This window comes from Brassica oleracea, chromosome C2 (genome assembly GCF_000695525.1).
Source record: "Brassica oleracea var. oleracea cultivar TO1000 chromosome C2, BOL, whole genome shotgun sequence".
In the NCBI taxonomy this organism is placed as follows: domain Eukaryota; kingdom Viridiplantae; phylum Streptophyta; class Magnoliopsida; order Brassicales; family Brassicaceae; genus Brassica; species Brassica oleracea.
In genome coordinates this window covers 9224664-9241899 of record NC_027749.1, presented here as the reverse complement: position 1 = coordinate 9241899, position 17236 = coordinate 9224664, and the positions used below count along the sequence as shown (strand labels likewise).

The window sequence follows — 17236 nt, the reverse complement described above, 5'->3', positions numbered from 1 at the left end:
CACGAGTTGTGGCTAATAAAACCACAAAATTATTGTGACTATTTGTGTTTCATATCCACAATTAGTTTTGTAGCTATTTGTAGAATATTTTCTACAGTTTAGAATGTGACTTTTTGTAGCTACAATTGCAACGAACCCTAGTTAGCGCTATTTGTAGCTATCGGCCACAAAAATCGTTTGTGAGTAGAAGTACAGCAACAAATAGCAACAATCATCCGATTGCCACAAGCTCATAGTCAACGAATTTTTTTTGTGACGATTCGTGGCTAAGCGTTTAATAGCCACAAAAATTAGTCGATAGCCGCAACATTTTTCGTGGCTAAAACCAGAATTTCTTGTAGTGTATCCATGTTTTTCAAACATCTATATATCACTTATCCATAACACAATCATTGAATACGTGTACAAGTATAGATTTTAAAATATAACAAAAAAATATATCAAAGTGGATATCAAATTATAGAGAATAAAAAGATATATTTTACTATATTAACAAAATTTGCTATATGTATTTTTAATTTAAAAATAAACAAAAACAACGTCAGCAAACTTCTGTCCTTTTACATTATTCACATCAAATCAATGGACCATAATAATAAGTTTACAAAGTCACCCCTCCTTGTTTTCGCCATTTATATATTGGGGATGTAGTTTTATGGAATAGAATAATAGATTCTTTAAAATCATAAGAGTGTAACTAATATAAGGTTCACTATTAAGAAAATAAAAAACTAATCCTTGCGTATTTTTAAAAAATTGATATTATAAATTTTGTTTTTATATTATAAAAATTGATATTTTTAATTTCAGTTAATATATTTTATTTTAAAATTAAAATATAAATTCAAATGTAAAAATATAATGGTTAAATTTAATTAGAAAGTAAATATTTTAAAAAATTTAAAAAATAAAGTAAAACTAGAAAATAATAGACAAAAATAACTATTTATTGTTTGTTAATATGTGTGAACAACCTAAAACACCATTTTTAGAATACATAAGAATTACCTGAGAAGGTTTTAGAAAGAAAAAAAAAAGTAATTAACTATAAGAACTAATTACTTTTTATTTATTTTAGTAAAGTGAATTGTTTTAATTCAGTTTAATCCAAATGCATATTGTGTGCTATTTTCAATTAAAATATTTGGATGATTTCTCGGTTGGATTCTTGTTTTCAATATGTGATTGTTTGGGTATAACAACAATACAAATAATTTATATTACGATGAAAAGAATATTATTCACATTTAGATAGCACACATGTCTATTCTTATTCGTCTGTTCTTATATTGTATCATCTATCTAGCCTGCGGCGGACAAAATAACTTTGATTATCTTTAGTTTTTTTTCCCATTAATTTCAGGTATACAAACAAATTGTGTTAGGTAAAGCAAAAAGAAATGGTTTAACAAACATCTAAACTTAAAAAGAGGTAAAAGGTATCCTTTCGTAAGGATAGTTGTTTTGAAGCTTTCGCACACTTTTTAAAAGAGAGTTTAAATATTTAAAATAATTTTATCTTAATACATAATTTAAAAAAAAATATTATATGTAGTAATTGTTTTAACTAATATGGACAAAATAAAAAGTTATAAAATTACATTAAAGATACAAAATTATTATGTTTGTGAAACAAATAGAAATTGTAAAACTATTATTTTCGTGGAAAAGAAGAGCCATAAAAATAATTTGGTCCCAAGTTTTTAATAAAAAATTATTTAACCCTAGACCATTCATATGTCTTGAACACGTGTCATGATCCAATAAGAACGGCTTAACAAATCAATGAACTAACGATAACTTTGCAAAATTTGGCCCTAAAAGATTATTTAACGCCACTGGCCCCAAAACATATGCTTCATCTGTTTCTGTTGAGAAACGGCTCTGATTACGCTTTATTTTCTACCGTGTGTATTCCCAGTTCGGCCGTCACCGTTTATCTCTTACAAATATAATATATCCACATCAAAAAACATTGTAAGTATTGGTCTATATATATATCATGTTACGAAATTTAGATGTTGACTTGCAGATTCAAACTTTGGGAACTCTAAACAAGTCCGATTTTATTTAAGCCAATAAAAGCAAAGATCGTGTCTCTAATTACTCTTAAGTATTGTACTTGAGATCATGTTTTGTGTGGGTTTAGATTTCTATATAGTAGTATGAGTTTGTTTCCTCCTTGCTTCTCGTCTCACATGGTTCCGCTAATCCAGCCAGCTCTTTTTTTTATCACATTAAATTGTTTATTGAAATTATATTAGTTTATTAACATACGCATGCATCCGCGGAAGGAATCATTTTTGTTTTTCTATTACAAAATCCTGGAGTTAAATATTAAACGCAGACCAATATAGTTTTTTATTTTTTGAATTTATATTTATTGAGATACAGTACTCATTTTGTATCTGGATTTAAGGATGGTAATAGCAAAATACAATGAGATGTGTTTCTTAATGCACCGGCAATTAGTTGAAACTTAAAAGATCAGCTAGATCTGTGAACTCCAAAATAACTCATATACGATAGTATGTCTAAGTAATGAATGAACTAATGAGCAATAATCATTATTATTATGATATTGACCTATATTTATTCAAAAATAATTACGATAAGTCGGTGCGTAATCAAATCCCATGTTAGCAGTAGATTTCTTTTCTTTTTCTTGAACTGGAAACAAAAACCATGTTAGCAGTAGATTTGTTTGAGAGGAGAAAATGAAACAAGTTTTTTTTTTGTTAAAATGAAACAAGTTAAGACAAGCCATATTAAAATAACCACAGTATATCATTTATATATTATATAATAAAAAATAAATGCCATTAAATCATGTGCTGATAATTTTTCTTTTCTATTCTTTGATGGGTTGTTTAGAGTCTTATGAAGAAGCTTAAGTTCTATTTATATGGTTTTAATTGTTATGGTTCATCTTTTTTCATTTGGCATATTTAAAACAAAACACAATGAATCATTTTGTATAAGTTTATATATCACTCATATGTATATTCATTTACTTATAGTCAGTTTTGATAAATAATTGATAATCTAAGACTTCATCGATTATTAATTGACCGGTTGACATTTTGCCAAATAATTTCCAATAAATCAAGAAATAATGTAGTTACACTATTCATAACAATTTTGGGATAAAATGAAGATTAATACCAAATTTTCGTTTACAAAGATGTTGCTAGCAACTTATTACACTATTTATAACATGTTTTATAGACTTTTGAAGCAAAGTTATCATTAGTTCCTTACGAATTTTATTCGGGCGGTAGGTCAGTCAGCCTATATGCACTCGTCCCCGACAAATTTGTGTGAGTCTAGGGTTGATAGAAGCTCCTAGCTAATTCAAACATCAACTATTTATTTTAATTTCCATTATATATGTACAAAACGTATTCATATGCATTCAAAACGAAATTTATAAAATCATCACAGGGAAACGAAAATTGAAAAGTTATTATCCCATTTATAAACAAGTGATTTAGTATAAGGGATATCTCTAATTTAACTTGGTGTCAGATCAAAAATGACAATCATGGGGGTTTGTATGGTTGGATAATACCCCGTACGGATGATGATGGTGGAGAAAATATACATCTTTATTTACATTAGTGAAGAATATATATAACGTGGAATCATTTTAGTTTGTAAAAATACTACAAAAACGAGACGGCAGTATTTTTTTTTTTTTTTCTGAAAAAAGGGTTTGCACGGCAGTATTTTGTTACAAAGAAGATAGAAGCTATGTCTTCAATTGGTTGTTATAATAATATGTTGATCATGTCCAGTGAGAACTTGTCAGGAATATATTGGCTAGTAAATCATTTTCTAGTTCATCATACCGCCGCTTGCAAGAAAATTATATACACATAATTTACAGAATATACTTTCATAAGACTTAGGATTCTATATTTTATCAGTAATAATTAATATATATATGTAAATTCTTGAACATAACAATTTATCATCTTTGAGTTAAAACTACAACATGGTGAACATTTTCTTCAATATATTTTTATATATTCTAAAAATTCATTTTTTATATATTGTGACATGTAAATCAATCAAAACAAAATCATCTTCGTGAAGAGAATAAATGACTCTCAAGTTAGAGACTTTTTTTATTAACAAAGTAGTCATTGCCTTGTGTCTTCTCTATCTGTCGATGAAAGCCAAGCAAGTAAGCATATGAAAAATCTCAGCTTTTTTATAAGATAACTTTCAGCCTTTTCCTTGCCTCCTTCACAAATACCACAGCCTGTCAAAAATTAGCCTTTCAGAACGATTTAACTTCCATCACTTAAAATGGTTCTATGAAATGAAAATGGTTCTTCTTCAGACCTTTTTTTTTTTGTCATCTGTAGATTATATTAAACATAAAAACAACAATTATTACAAACCAGAGCCGACAAGGAATACATTCTTTCCAGAGCCCGGCGAGGTAACATGTATCACCCGGAGCCAAAAGATGGATACAACACAAACCCATTAAAACCTAACAAAGACACGAAGTCGAGAGGTAGATGAGTAAAACAGAACTTCAGGAGAGGAGTGCTCCACCTTGCGCTCAAAGACGAGCTTACGAAATAGAACTCATCAACCATTAACACAATATGAGAGGATATATATATATATATATATTTCTTTTTTCACAATATATACATATATTAGTATGTCTTTTTTTATCCTTTTTTAATTTAAAGCATTGCCTTAGCTGCCAGTTCCCATTATTCCATCTTCTCTCTCTACCCTCCTCTTTCTATATCTCTATTCCTCCTTCCACACTGCTTTATATTGTTGTAGACAAAATCTTAAAAGTGATCTCTCAGATTCTGGAATACTTATTATGTTATGTTTTGGAGGAAATTGGTAAAGAAACATTTTCTATAAGGTAAGTGCAGTGCAGTACGTCTTGAAGGGCTTCTTTAAGTGAGTTTTGGGGCATGAGCTTAGAACATGCATGTTATCAATGACCTTCTTTGGAGAGAATCACAGCTTGGCCACTCTTCTTTCCAGGTAATTTTTTGGTAACTTTTATAGAGTATATATATTCATTTCGGTGGGTATTTTACGGATCGATGCAAGTGTTGAACTATTTGTAGAAAGGGTTGCTATACATGTATATGTGTGTGCGTTTATACAATGGAACAGATCTGTATACAAGTGGCACTTTCTGCACACATATATAATACAAATATATGTATATGTAAGAGAAAAAAGAAAGTCACAATTGGCTTAAGTTTGTTTTAAATTTCAAGACCTGTGTGAATAGTATAGTTGATAATATGTTTGTATGTAGTCTTCTCCTCTTCTTCTTCTTCCCTGACTGTTACGTTTTTTCATTTGTTATTGGTCGTTGTTTAGTCTTTTGTTTCTTTCTCTACCCGTTTACATTGTAACTTCTGTAAATAACCAAAATGGGTAATATATTTTAACATGTTTACCAAAAAAAAGTATAGTTAATAATCAAATGTTGATAGCGAACCAGATATTTTTATAGAAATATACATATATACATCACAAACGTTATCGTTGAACTTAATAAACGTTATCTTTCAACCAAATTATTGCCCTTGTCTTATCCCCTATTGAGGTAATTTGGCTCCCTACAAATATAGATGCATAGACATGATTTTCTCATGTCTTTTATGTCTATGCGCGCGTGTGTATAGATAGATCACAGATGTACATGAGTCATAGATAAGTTATTGCTATGATTTATGTGTGGTGTTCAAAAAAAAAAAAGATATGATTTATGTGTAGGCAACTTTTTCAAACATTGAAGGAAACAAGTATCAGTGGAAACTTAGGCGACACAGTCCCCTTTGCATGAAATGCAAGAGCATTATGGACGATGTGACAGATATATATATATAATATAATATTCGTTTATATATATATATATATGTATATATTCGTTTAAATAGAAAATAGGCAATATTCGCATGATCATCAAGTCATAGTGTTATACTAAAATGGAAATCTTATTTGATTTTAAACCGACTGCTCGAATAGTGTTTTTTTGTTGTTTTGTAGTTTTTTTTTTAAAAAACCATCTTGGTGCTTCATTTTTCACTTTTGTTTCATTTTAAAACATATTTTATTCCAATGGTGCTTCATTTCTTGTTTCAAAATTTGAAGCAATGAACAATATGACTTCAAATTTGAAGCAATACTGTTTATTGCTTCATTTTTTAAGTTAAATTTTTTAAATTATAAATTGGTCCTTAATTTTTATTTGTTTTTATCTTTTACCGAAATAAATTATATATGTCAATATTATCTAATCAATTTCAAAATTTCGACAATTATTTTCATCTAATTAGATATTTATATTGAAAAACATGAGAATATTCATTTTAAGAACTTTAATTCGTTTAAAAATAAAGAAGATAAATAAGTTCTCATTTTACTTCTAAACACTTTTATTAATCATTTAAAGAAAATATTATATAAAATCTTTTTTTTTTACAAAATATGGTGTTCTGTGTTTGTTTATCTATGTTATGTAATAATTTTTTAACATGATAATGTTTAATTTATATTAAATAATAATAATGTTAGATTATTGTTAAAACAAAAGAGTTGGATAAAATTATTAAATATGAAAAAGTATAAGATATTATTAATAATTAATGATAAAGTGGACATGAAATATATTTAGAATATTCCTTTTACAATAAATAAATGAAGTAAACCATGGGAAGATATGTGCTTTATTTTCTGTTTTATTTTGAATAAAATGCACTTTGAAGCTGAAAATGAAGCCAACCAATCGAAGATGTGATGACAACGATGGTTTTGTAACCAAAGTTTCAAAAAGAAAACAGTGGTTTTGTATAGTCTATATGTTTTCTCTTAACAATTCTTAATTTCTCATATTCTATATAAGTCATGCTTATCCAAAAAGCAACTGAAAAAAATCAACAACTTGCTCTTTTTTATCGTCCTTTGCCAATCTTCACCACACATTTTAATACTTATTTTTTTTTTTTTGACGAAAGGTTCACATTTTATACTTATTGCAAGTGACGAGTCGAATCATTATATTTTAAACTTTAGTAGTGAAATTACCAACAAAAGAGTATTAGTGAATACTCTGGTACTATTTTGCATCATTATTAAAACCATTTAGTTATAGAATCATATTTTTGAATCGTTTACGACATAAGATTAAGATATCTTATTTTCATAGCAATGCTTTTTCATGGATAGTATATATATATAAGAGTACTAAAAGAAATAATCAAGATATTATTTGCATTGATTATAAAAATAAATAATTCAGTTTCCGTTGAAAATTATTTTGTAATGTTACCTTATTGGTGGGAGAAGTCGTATAATGTTGTCCAGAATAAAAAAAATATCGTGGAAGATCATTTTTGTCAGAAAATTAGCTTAGTCATTTTATTTGGAAATTTCTAATTTTCCACTTCTCTGATTACTAACAACTTTTTATTTAAATTATAACCCAGTAATTTGTGGTCTAACTTGTGTATCCATCGATTTGGTGGTGATCAGAAAGACATTCTGATTCGGTTACTAAAACACTTGGCTTTGAGAGAAAATACCATGAGATAGAATCTAATCAAATTCAAAATTGTGACCCACTAGTCAACCTTCTTTTGTCTATAAACCCATCACTTCAAGAACTAGTAGTGGCTTCTGACGATTACTCCATCAACATCATAATCACATGTATGTGTTTTAACAATCATCAAATGTTTCTGAAGTGTGTGAATACGTTTCAGGCATGGGAACAAAGATTGTTGAGCCAATTACGACAAACTCATTTGGGTTAAAGAGTGTTAATCGTGGTGGATTTATCAGATTTGGTGTTAATGGTCAACGGAAATCTCCAAAGGCCAATGGATAGGTCTCTTGAAAAGCAAAAAGCTGAATCGATCAGACATACAATGCAAACCCAAGAAGATGTTTTCAAGCAACAGGTACGTATACATATACTAACGCATGCATATGTTGCGCATATATATGGATTTGATTATTCAATTTTGTTTCGTGTTCAGTTTTGGTTTAGAACATCAGATTTTTCATTTTTGTTGAAGTAACCAAACTAAAAATAAATAGAGTATATATATATGGATCTGTTTGGAGTGATTCAAACTCGATTTCTATTTATTATTGTAGGTTTTGCCTTGAGTTTAATTTCCCTTTTTGGTTTATATTAATCAATTTTATAGCTCTTTGGATATTAATAGTTATAGTCTTTAGATACAAACGAATTACATTTCTCTATTACCTAGTTTATATACTCATATTGGGTTGGACAAGTTCAGTATATTTACTTCATTTATATATGTATTATGTATATACAATTAGATAGTTGACAAAAAATATAATTAGATTAATATTTGTTTTTTCTTTTAGGTCCAACTAAGTTACACTATTTTATGCTCAAAACTTCTGTTTGGTTTGGATTTGATTGATTGTTCTAATTTGGTTTGAGATAAACCATATATATAAGTATATAACAAAATGATTATCGCAGGTACGAGAGCTGCATAGAGTATATAATATACAGAAAATGATGATGGACCAGCTCAAACATAGAAGCCAATATTGTACTATTAACAACAAAGACCAAACCGGTCCAAGAGAGAGAATCAGAAGCTGGTCAGGCATAGACCTCGAAAGTGAGGTTAGAGCGAGGAACAAAACTACGGATCATATTGAAGAGAGCGAACTAGAACTGACATTGAGCATTGGAATGTCTTCTTCATCTACGAACAAGGACATGGACTACTCATCGACAACGTCGTTTAGATCATCATCAGATAACTGTAATAATCAGAGCAATGATAACAATAACAGTAATAATCAAGAAAGTAGTGGACCAAACACGCCTATGAGCAGCTCAAGTACGACGTCGTTGGATCGAGAGAAGAAGAGATCTCATTGGCTCTTTCAAGGATTGAGTATTAACCGAACTTCTTGATTTTTGTTAATTCACCGACTCTTTATTTTTCCTTCTTCGTCTTCTTCTTGATTTTTTTTTCCCCTTTGTATCTGATTTATTACTATTGTATTATTGTTTACCAGATTTGCTTACTTTAGTAGTAGCTCTTATTATGTTTCTGAGTTAACACCGATCAACCATTGACAAAATAACCCCTTAAGTATTTTGTTTTCTGTATATATTTTTGCTTTAATTCATTTTACGTGCTCGTAGAAGCTCAGTGAGGAATGATTATAAGAAGGATGGAACTTAAAATATAAAGTATCAACAAAAACAGAAAATATGCTAAATTTGAAATTTTGAGAATGATTCAATTTGAGTTTGCTATAAGTTTTTGGATTGGTCTTAATTAGTTACTAATCTCAAGGTTTACAAACCGTCTGTTTCATCATAACTTTTAACACAAATGGTATATTTGACTATGTTTGTAATAACACATGCCTCTTTGATTTTATTCTTTCCCGGCCCTAATAGTCATCTTCGTCGTCTTCTTCATTTCTTGATCGGAAAAAGTTTCTGGCCACGGCTGAAGCGGCCCCAAAAAACATGAAGAGAACTAGGAGGTCCAGGCCACCACCGCCACCAACTGCCACCGCAGGACCAGGGGCAAAGAAAGAAAACGGTGACCATCCCCAACCGCCGTAGCCATATCCATAGCCACCGATTAAAGGTGGTGCAACCTGAGGATTCACGTAGATGTTGGTCCTGTAAAGAGAAATCTACGTTAAGGATATAATTGAACTACGCCAATTTTATATTTGTGTTTGCATTTACAATATAAAAAAATTAACAAATAATACAATCATCAGTATAACCTTTTATGTTTTTGTGTATAATTTATGTATACATGTTTGATACATAAAGCTAAAGTTTGTGAGTTTATTTGGAGAAAAACTACACAACCAATGAACCAATCAACAAAATACAAGGGCCTTAAAGTTTAATAATAATGGGCTATAATGTGGACATGAGATCTGTACGGCCCATTTATGAAGCCTCTTTTATTTGGAGATTTTATTTATTGATTATTATGCTTAACATGTAACTAGCACATAATTAAAATCAAAATAAGATCTTGGTAAAAAAAAAAAAAGATAATTACCTCGATCGGTTGTTTATCCTAGGAGGAGGCCGAGGAGCTGAAGACCGAAACGCTTGACCACCGATTCTTCCGCCGCTCTTAGCCGCAGACGCATCTCCAACGGATCCCAAAGCCAAAACGCCAACCGCTAAGGTCGCGACTGCCAATTTCGCCAGCTGTTTCTCATGTTTCCTGTTAAATAATTAACAAAAAATATAATTGAATAGGAGAACAAAATCGAAATCAGAATGAAAAAGTCTTTAAAGATAAATAAAACTACCGGGAAGAATCAGTTTCTTCGTCGTCGTGGTGTGGAGACTTGCAACAGATTGACTTAGGACGAGTGAGTTTATTACTGTATCTGAATTTAAAACTGTCTTGGAAACTGAAAGTGTTTGATTGAAAGCTTTGTCGTGAAGAAGCTATAGCTGCGAAATACATTTTTGCTGTCTCTCTGTTCTGTTTCGAAAAGATCTTTCTCGTCTTCTCGGTTTCTTTTCTTTTCTAGCTTTTGGCTTTGTGATAAAGAGATTGCCACGTGGGTTATAACTAGTGGTCTACTCAAGAACACATGTATCCACTATCTACAACGGATTATGATATCCGGTTATGTATATCTAACCGGTCGGAAGAAGTAAACGAACCGGACCCCGATATTCTCTTGGACCAAGATAAATATGAGAATGTTATTCTTTTGTTTTTTTGATAAACTAAGTGGTAAGAAATGTTTTAAATCTAACTCATATTTAAAAATAAATTTTCTTAAATATTATAGATTTTACTATTTTTTTACTAATATTTAATATAGATTTGATATATATTAAATCAATTTGTATAAAACTAATAAAATGATATAAAATTGTATAATTATCAAAAATTTAGTCTAAACAATATTTATAAAATTTGTAGATATATAAGAAACTAATGTTCTTACGATTAGATATATAAATTTTTTAAAAATTGTAAAATTGTAGAAATTTTTGAAAGTTTTAGTAATACAAATTGTATAATTATACAAAAATAATAATATTTCAAAATTTAAAATGTTATATATAAATATATTTATTTTATAGATGGTGTATGAGATATTATCATATTTAAAAAAAGTTTATCAAAAAGAAATATCAATATTAAATGTAGTATATGAATTATTACCATATTCTAATAAATTTGCCAAAAATATAAATCAATATTAAATGAAATTATATATGTCATATTTTTTCGGAAACCATGTCATCAATTTCAATAGCCATGTCATATTTTTTTTAGAGATGCTGTTCACTTTAGATATTCCATACAATCGTATATTAGGTTTTTGTATTCGTGTAAGAAGTTCAGAATAATTAGCCAAATGAGGATATTAAACTTTTAAGAAGAATTATGATATGCATATCTAAACTAAATTGTATAAACCTAAGAAATTATTATATTATCTTATCTTTTGTCTCCAACACAGAGCAAACTGAAACCACAATTATAATTAAAGTCTAAAATCAAGGAAGAAGAAGAAGAAAAAAAAAAGCCCCAAGGAGTTTAGAGGAACTTAACACAAAACACCTAAAACAACACTTTATTGCCTCTCATCTTATGATATTATCATCCGTTAAACAAACGATCTTCTTCTTCCTTAATCATCTTCTCTTGAGTCCATCTTGTTATTAAACGGTGTAGTGACCAGCTGTCTCAATGTCAAGTCCCTTAAGCTTCACCACTGACTCTACATGCCCTTTCAGCGTATGAAGTTCCCTAAGCCTTCAACCAACAATAACAACACATCAAAACCCTAATGTTAACTTGACTCACAAGAAACCTAAGGTTTTTGTTAATTGGTGATAATAAACCTTAGGAATATTTATCATTACCTAGCGATCTCAGCTCGTCTCTTGGCTTGTTCAGCGATCTCAGACAGTTCTCTGTAGCCACCTTTCTCAGGAAAAACATTAGCCGTTTCTTGATTCTGAAGACCATGTAAAGTCCTCTGTGCGAGAGCCCATTGTGCCTCTCTCTCCTCAATCCCATAGTTTTGCTTAGTCGTAAACGCAGTCTTAACACAAAAAGAGAGACACAAAGAGATTGTGTTGGTCTTAAGAACAAGAATAACGTAGTAAGCAAGTAACTAAGAAACAAAAACATACCTTGTTGTCAATGAGATTGTTCCATGCAGTTCCAGATAGTATGTAACGGATTGCAAACTTGAGCATGTCCAATGGAATGTAAAAGACAATACTGTAAAGCCAGATAACTCCAGCCCATCCAAGCCCTATTCCTTTGATTCTAGCAAACTCCCAATCAGCCAAAACAGCAACACCAGTTGCAATCTACAACATCAAAGTATATGAATCAATGATGAGATAAGTTTATAAATCAAGAAGAATGTTTAAATGCTTTTACCGCTTGTGCAATCCAGAAGGCAATAAGCAAGAGCCAACCAGGTCGTTCAAGAAAAGACCAGCCTCTTGATCGGGTGACGAAGATAAGAGCTTGGCTCACTATACTGACTTGTAAGTACAAAGCAGACATCATCTCATGTTCATTGCCTCTTAAGTCTCTCACATGGAATGTTCTCTATAGAAAAACAAAACAGAGTTATGCTTATGTGATTTGAGTGAGAGACATAGAGAGTGTTTAAATGTCAAGATATATATACCGGGAAGAAGTCGGTTCTGTAAGCAGCCCAGAAGAAAACAACAGTCACTATAGCCATGTAGCCTCCAAGGACAATGCCGGTTGCGAATATCTCTTTGAGTTTCCAGCTATCTGGTGTAGGAGAAGGCACCACTTTGTCCTTTGAGATGGTCATGATTGTTCCATCGTTCAAGATAGCAATGATCAAAACCATGAACGGCGAAAAGTCGAACTTCCATATCAAAGCAATGAGCATGAACCCAAACTGTAAAAAAAGATACAAAGAGAGACCATAAACATAAAGATTATTTGATAGAATATTCAAGAATATATACAAATTTTAATTACTTACCACTATACGAATGGTGATAGAGACTGCATAAATCTGTTAGAAAACACAAAGTGACATTGGTGATTAGAAAAATGTATTATAAAATAAAGTTATAGCTTAAAAGAGAGGAGAGCACACTCACTGTGTAGTTCTTCATTCTTTGGAAGATAGCTCTACTGGTTAAGACCGCGCTGATGATAACACTAAGACCAGGCTCGGTGAGAACAATATCAGAAGCGCCACGTGCAGCGTCTGTAGCATCAGCAACAGCTATACCAATATCAGCTCTCTTCAAAGCAGGAGCATCATTCACTCCATCACCAGTCATCCCACAGATATGCTTCAAATCTTGCAACTTCTTCACAATCTCATACTTGTGCTCTGCCAGATTCAAATACAAACATAAAACAAAGAAGGGACATGTAAGAAAGAGAGAGCAAGCTTGTACACCAACCTGGGAAGACACCAGCAAAGCCATCAGCCTTCTCAATCAACTCTTCAACGGGAATAGCAGCAAGGTTTGCATCTTTGTGATTACCAAGAAGAGAAGCTGATGGGTACATGTTTGATCCCATCCCTAGCCTACGTCCAGTCTCTTTGGCAATAGCAAGTTGATCACCTATAACAAAACCAATACAACCATAAGCAAGCATTTTAAGATTATTATATAAGAATATATATATTTAGAAAGATATTAACCAGTGATCATCTTGACGTTGACACCAAGGTCTAAAGCTCTTCTAATGGTGTCTGCACTATCATGTCTTGGAGGATCAAACAAAGGCAACACACCAACAAACTCCCATGGACCACCAGAGCTCTCTTTAGTCTTCTCAGGTACTGTCTGCCTTGCAACAGCTAATGACCTAAGTCCACGCTCAGCATACTTATCAATCGCTGAGTGGACTCTCTTCCTCAGATCAGCTCTTGCATTGCACAGATCAAGAATCTGTATATAACATCAAAAAGGTTAGAGACATTACTTGACTCGCAAGTAACACTTAAATGAGATTCTAGTTACCTGCTCTGGAGCTCCTTTGCTTACACGGTGCCAGTCTCCATTACCATCAATGTAAGTAAGTGCTGTTCTCTTGTCTACCGGATTGAATGGGAAGAAGTGAATCTCTCTAATACCAGCTCTCGCCTCTTTGGGATCAGCAAGCATACCAACCATAGCAGCGTCAATAGCATCTTGATTCTCTGTTCTTGAAGCCCTAGCAGCTAAGAGCAGAACCTCTTCCTTCTCAACGCCTCTTGCACAAACCTCAATCAGATTCTTGTCAACACTCAGCTTGTTCAGCGTCAGAGTACCAGTCTTATCACTGCACAGAACATCCATGCCAGCCATCTCTTCAATGGCAGTCATTCTTTTAGTGATAGCTCCTTGTTCAGACAACTTGTGGGAACCAATGGCCATCGTCACAGACAAGACAGTAGGCATTGCAATGGGGATCCCACCGATCAAAAGCACCAGGAGGTTATCGATACCGTCTCTGTACTTCCTGCGCTGGATAGGGTACATGACTATGATCTCAATGACTATACCGACAGCGATTGAGATGATGCAGAAGTTTCCTATTGCGGTGAGGACTTGCTGGAAGTGTCCCACTTGGTTTGTGCTGTCAACGAGATGAGCAGCCTTGCCGAAGAAGGTGTGAACTCCAGTGGCTATCACAACGGCTTCAATCTCACCTTGCTTGCAAGTAGAGCCAGAGAAGACTTCTTCTCCTGGACCTTTTGTGGCAGGGAGAGACTCACCGGTTAGAGCAGATTGGTCAACTTTTAAAGCGTCGCCTTCTAGGAGACGTGCATCAGCAGGGATGATGTCACCTAGCTTGATGCTCACGATATCTCCGGGGACAAGAATAGAAGCTTCTTGCTCACTCCATTTGCCATCTCTTAGTACCTACACAACATATACTGTTACTTGCGGAACAAGAAATCTAGTGGAATAGTGAGAGCTAGCATGAGAGGTTGAAAGGGAACCTTTGTTTTGGGAGCAAGACCAGCCATGAGAGCAGCAGCAGCGTTTCCGGCATTGTTTTCTTCCCAAAAGCTGATGGTTGAGTTAATAACCAAAAGACAAACAATACCAACAAAGTCTTGCCAATCAGGTGGACGTCCATCGCCATTAGCCAAGGCAATGGCCATGATTGCAGCTGCTTCCATAACCCAAGAGAGAGGGTTCCACATAAACCCCAAGAACTTAAGTATCTTGCTTTCCTGTTTTTTGTTTTTTTTTGTGGTTATTCACTTCACTTAGATTTGTTAAGCCAAAAACTACGTATAAAAAGTTTAGTGTTACCTTCTTCTCTTCGAGTTTGTTGGGGCCAAAGAGCTGGAGTCTGCTCTCTCCTTCTGCTCCAGATAGTCCATCTCTGCTGCATTTTAACTGCTGGAACACTTCTTCAATTGGTATTTTCTCCTGCAGTTAATTAATATTAAAACATGAACATGATCCAATGTTTTTATCAAAAGTGTGTAATATTATTAAACCTGTTATGCAAATAAAAATAAATGTCCAACTCTTTATTCATAGCAATGTTCAGGAAAATAATAATAATAATAATAATTTTTATTCATAGCAAGTACAATGGAAACGATGATATTATATTCTATGCTGAACTGAAAACGTTATAGATACGATGTATGGTAATTTTTCTACTAACAGTCAAAGTTTTTTTTTGGTAAAAAACAGTCAAAGTTTACCTGTGAGAACAAAACAAACTAGCATACTAAAATATCATAACTAAAACAAAACCAAAGAAAAAAGTAAAACTCTGTATTCAAATAAATTAAATAAGGAAAACTAGTATTTGCAATTTTTAAATTAAATACAAATTTATCCTTAATATTATTGAGGGCATATTTTATAATGATAGGGGCAAATCGGTCAATATAACATAGGATCATTAACCGAGTCCAGAAAATCAGGTGAATATTGAAGGTTGGGTTCATCTAGCTAGGGAAGTAGTTAAACCATTGATGATACTGATGATGCGATTTCCCGTGAGTATGAAAAAATCCAAAACGTACTAATTGTTTCCAACAATTTGACTAATAACCATTCTAAGAAACAGTTTTCAAATTAGGTAACAATAAAACTAATCATGTGAAAGTAAAAGAGTCCTACTTAATAATACTACTGCTTTATGTGGTAAGCACTTAACATAATTGATTAATTGACTAACTAAATTCTCGTGATTCTGTGATTTCAATTGACTAAACTTCCAAAATCTAGTTGGAAAAAAAAGAAATACGTGAAAGACGCCAATAAATCAGAAGTATGAATTTTTCATGGATTTTTATTGATCAAGATCGAATCGATGTATAAGTGGAGGAGCTCAAGCTTTAAAACATAATCAAACTCAAGCGACATATTGTTGACAAATTTACGTTTTGAAAAATTAACCAAAACATTAAACAAACGCATCTAAAATATAAGAATTTAAATAGATACTTGTTTAAAAACAAGAAAGAGTTCATACCAAATCAACATTCTCGTTCTTGATATCCTCAAGAGAACCACCACCCACCATGCTTTACTAGCTCTGTGCCTTCGTTAAAACCAAAACACAAAGGAAAAGTCGTTAAAATTATTCAGAAAAACTGCTGAAAAGTTAAGCAAAGGAAAGTAGCGATGATGAAGATATATTCGAGAATACAAAAAAAAGGAGAGAAAATAAAATTGAAACGAACCAGATTCTTTAGAGAAAGAGAGCAAGTGAATGTGAACTACGTTGGCTATTTGGTGGCTCTATTTATATCCCTTGCGTACTTATACGACACCGTTTAGGTCTCCCAATCGTATATTTCGGAAAAGGTTATTATTCTGAAGAATTATCATCTCTTTTTAAAAAAACGTTGACCTAATTATAAATAGATTCTTGAAAAGATAAATATCATCACTTTGACAAGAAAAATAAATAAATCATATTATTATCACTTTGACGAGAAAAATAAATAAATCATATTATTATCACTTTGACGTGTGTTAAGTATGTCATTAATTAATATTAACTCGGTCAGATTTTACTATTTGACTATTGGGCTTTTGCAAAATTGACCTACAACTTAAAGTCAAACACAAAACTAACCTCCATTTTTTTTTTAAAATTGGTTTTGACTTATTCACCCCACAAGTTCATATAATTTACGAAAATGCCATCAATTTTTTTTTTTTTTCGAAAATGACATCTTTACTCTCTCACAC

At 31.9% G+C, this 17236-nt stretch overlaps 3 protein-coding genes across 3 annotated transcripts; 1 reads left to right on the top strand and 2 right to left on the bottom strand.

Annotated features, from left to right (window-relative positions):
- The first annotated feature begins 4729 nt into the window (after positions 1-4729).
- Positions 4730-9073, top strand: LOC106323076 (serum response factor homolog A-like). The gene is made up of 3 exons (XM_013761243.1): positions 4730-5025; positions 7761-7958; positions 8519-9073. Exons 2-3 carry the CDS (start codon positions 7851-7853, stop codon positions 8963-8965), a joined length of 555 nt encoding a protein of 184 aa, XP_013616697.1. The 5' UTR covers positions 4730-5025; positions 7761-7850; the 3' UTR covers positions 8966-9073.
- A 224-nt stretch (positions 9074-9297) lies between these two features.
- Positions 9298-10595, bottom strand: LOC106324693. Its single transcript, XM_013762654.1, has 3 exons — positions 10348-10595; positions 10089-10259; positions 9298-9691 (listed from the first exon to the last, which is right to left on the bottom strand). The coding sequence occupies exons 1-3, from the start codon at positions 10506-10508 to the stop codon at positions 9454-9456; spliced, it is 570 nt and encodes a 189-aa protein (XP_013618108.1). The 5' UTR covers positions 10509-10595; the 3' UTR covers positions 9298-9453.
- An 886-nt stretch (positions 10596-11481) lies between these two features.
- LOC106327102 (ATPase 3, plasma membrane-type) lies at positions 11482-16768 on the bottom strand. Its single transcript, XM_013765140.1, has 14 exons — positions 16723-16768; positions 16512-16580; positions 15329-15448; positions 15010-15246; positions 14045-14929; positions 13723-13972; positions 13478-13642; positions 13166-13404; positions 13045-13077; positions 12715-12957; positions 12459-12632; positions 12203-12385; positions 11930-12111; positions 11482-11819 (listed from the first exon to the last, which is right to left on the bottom strand). The coding sequence occupies exons 2-14, from the start codon at positions 16560-16562 to the stop codon at positions 11726-11728; spliced, it is 2856 nt and encodes a 951-aa protein (XP_013620594.1). The 5' UTR covers positions 16563-16580; positions 16723-16768; the 3' UTR covers positions 11482-11725.
- Positions 16769-17236: the final 468 nt, after the last annotated feature.

Coding starts and splice junctions, on each gene's coding strand:
- LOC106327102 (XM_013765140.1), bottom strand. CDS start 16,562: ATGGTGGGTGGTGGTTCTCTTGAGGATATCAAGAACGAGAATGTTGAT. Junction 13,973..14,044: donor GCAAAGGAGCTCCAGAGCAG/GTAACTAGAATC, acceptor TGTTATATACAG/ATTCTTGATCTGTGCAATGC. Junction 13,405..13,477: donor CTTTGCTGGTGTCTTCCCAG/GTTGGTGTACAA, acceptor TGAATCTGGCAG/AGCACAAGTATGAGATTGTG.
- LOC106324693 (XM_013762654.1), bottom strand. CDS start 10,508: ATGTATTTCGCAGCTATAGCTTCTTCACGACAAAGCTTTCAATCAAAC. Junction 10,260..10,347: donor GAAGAAACTGATTCTTCCCG/GTAGTTTTATTT, acceptor ATTATTTAACAG/GAAACATGAGAAACAGCTGG. Junction 9,692..10,088: donor AGGATAAACAACCGATCGAG/GTAATTATCTTT, acceptor TTCTCTTTACAG/GACCAACATCTACGTGAATC.
- LOC106323076 (XM_013761243.1), top strand. CDS start 7,851: ATGGTCAACGGAAATCTCCAAAGGCCAATGGATAGGTCTCTTGAAAAG. Junction 7,959..8,518: donor AAGATGTTTTCAAGCAACAG/GTACGTATACAT, acceptor TGATTATCGCAG/GTACGAGAGCTGCATAGAGT.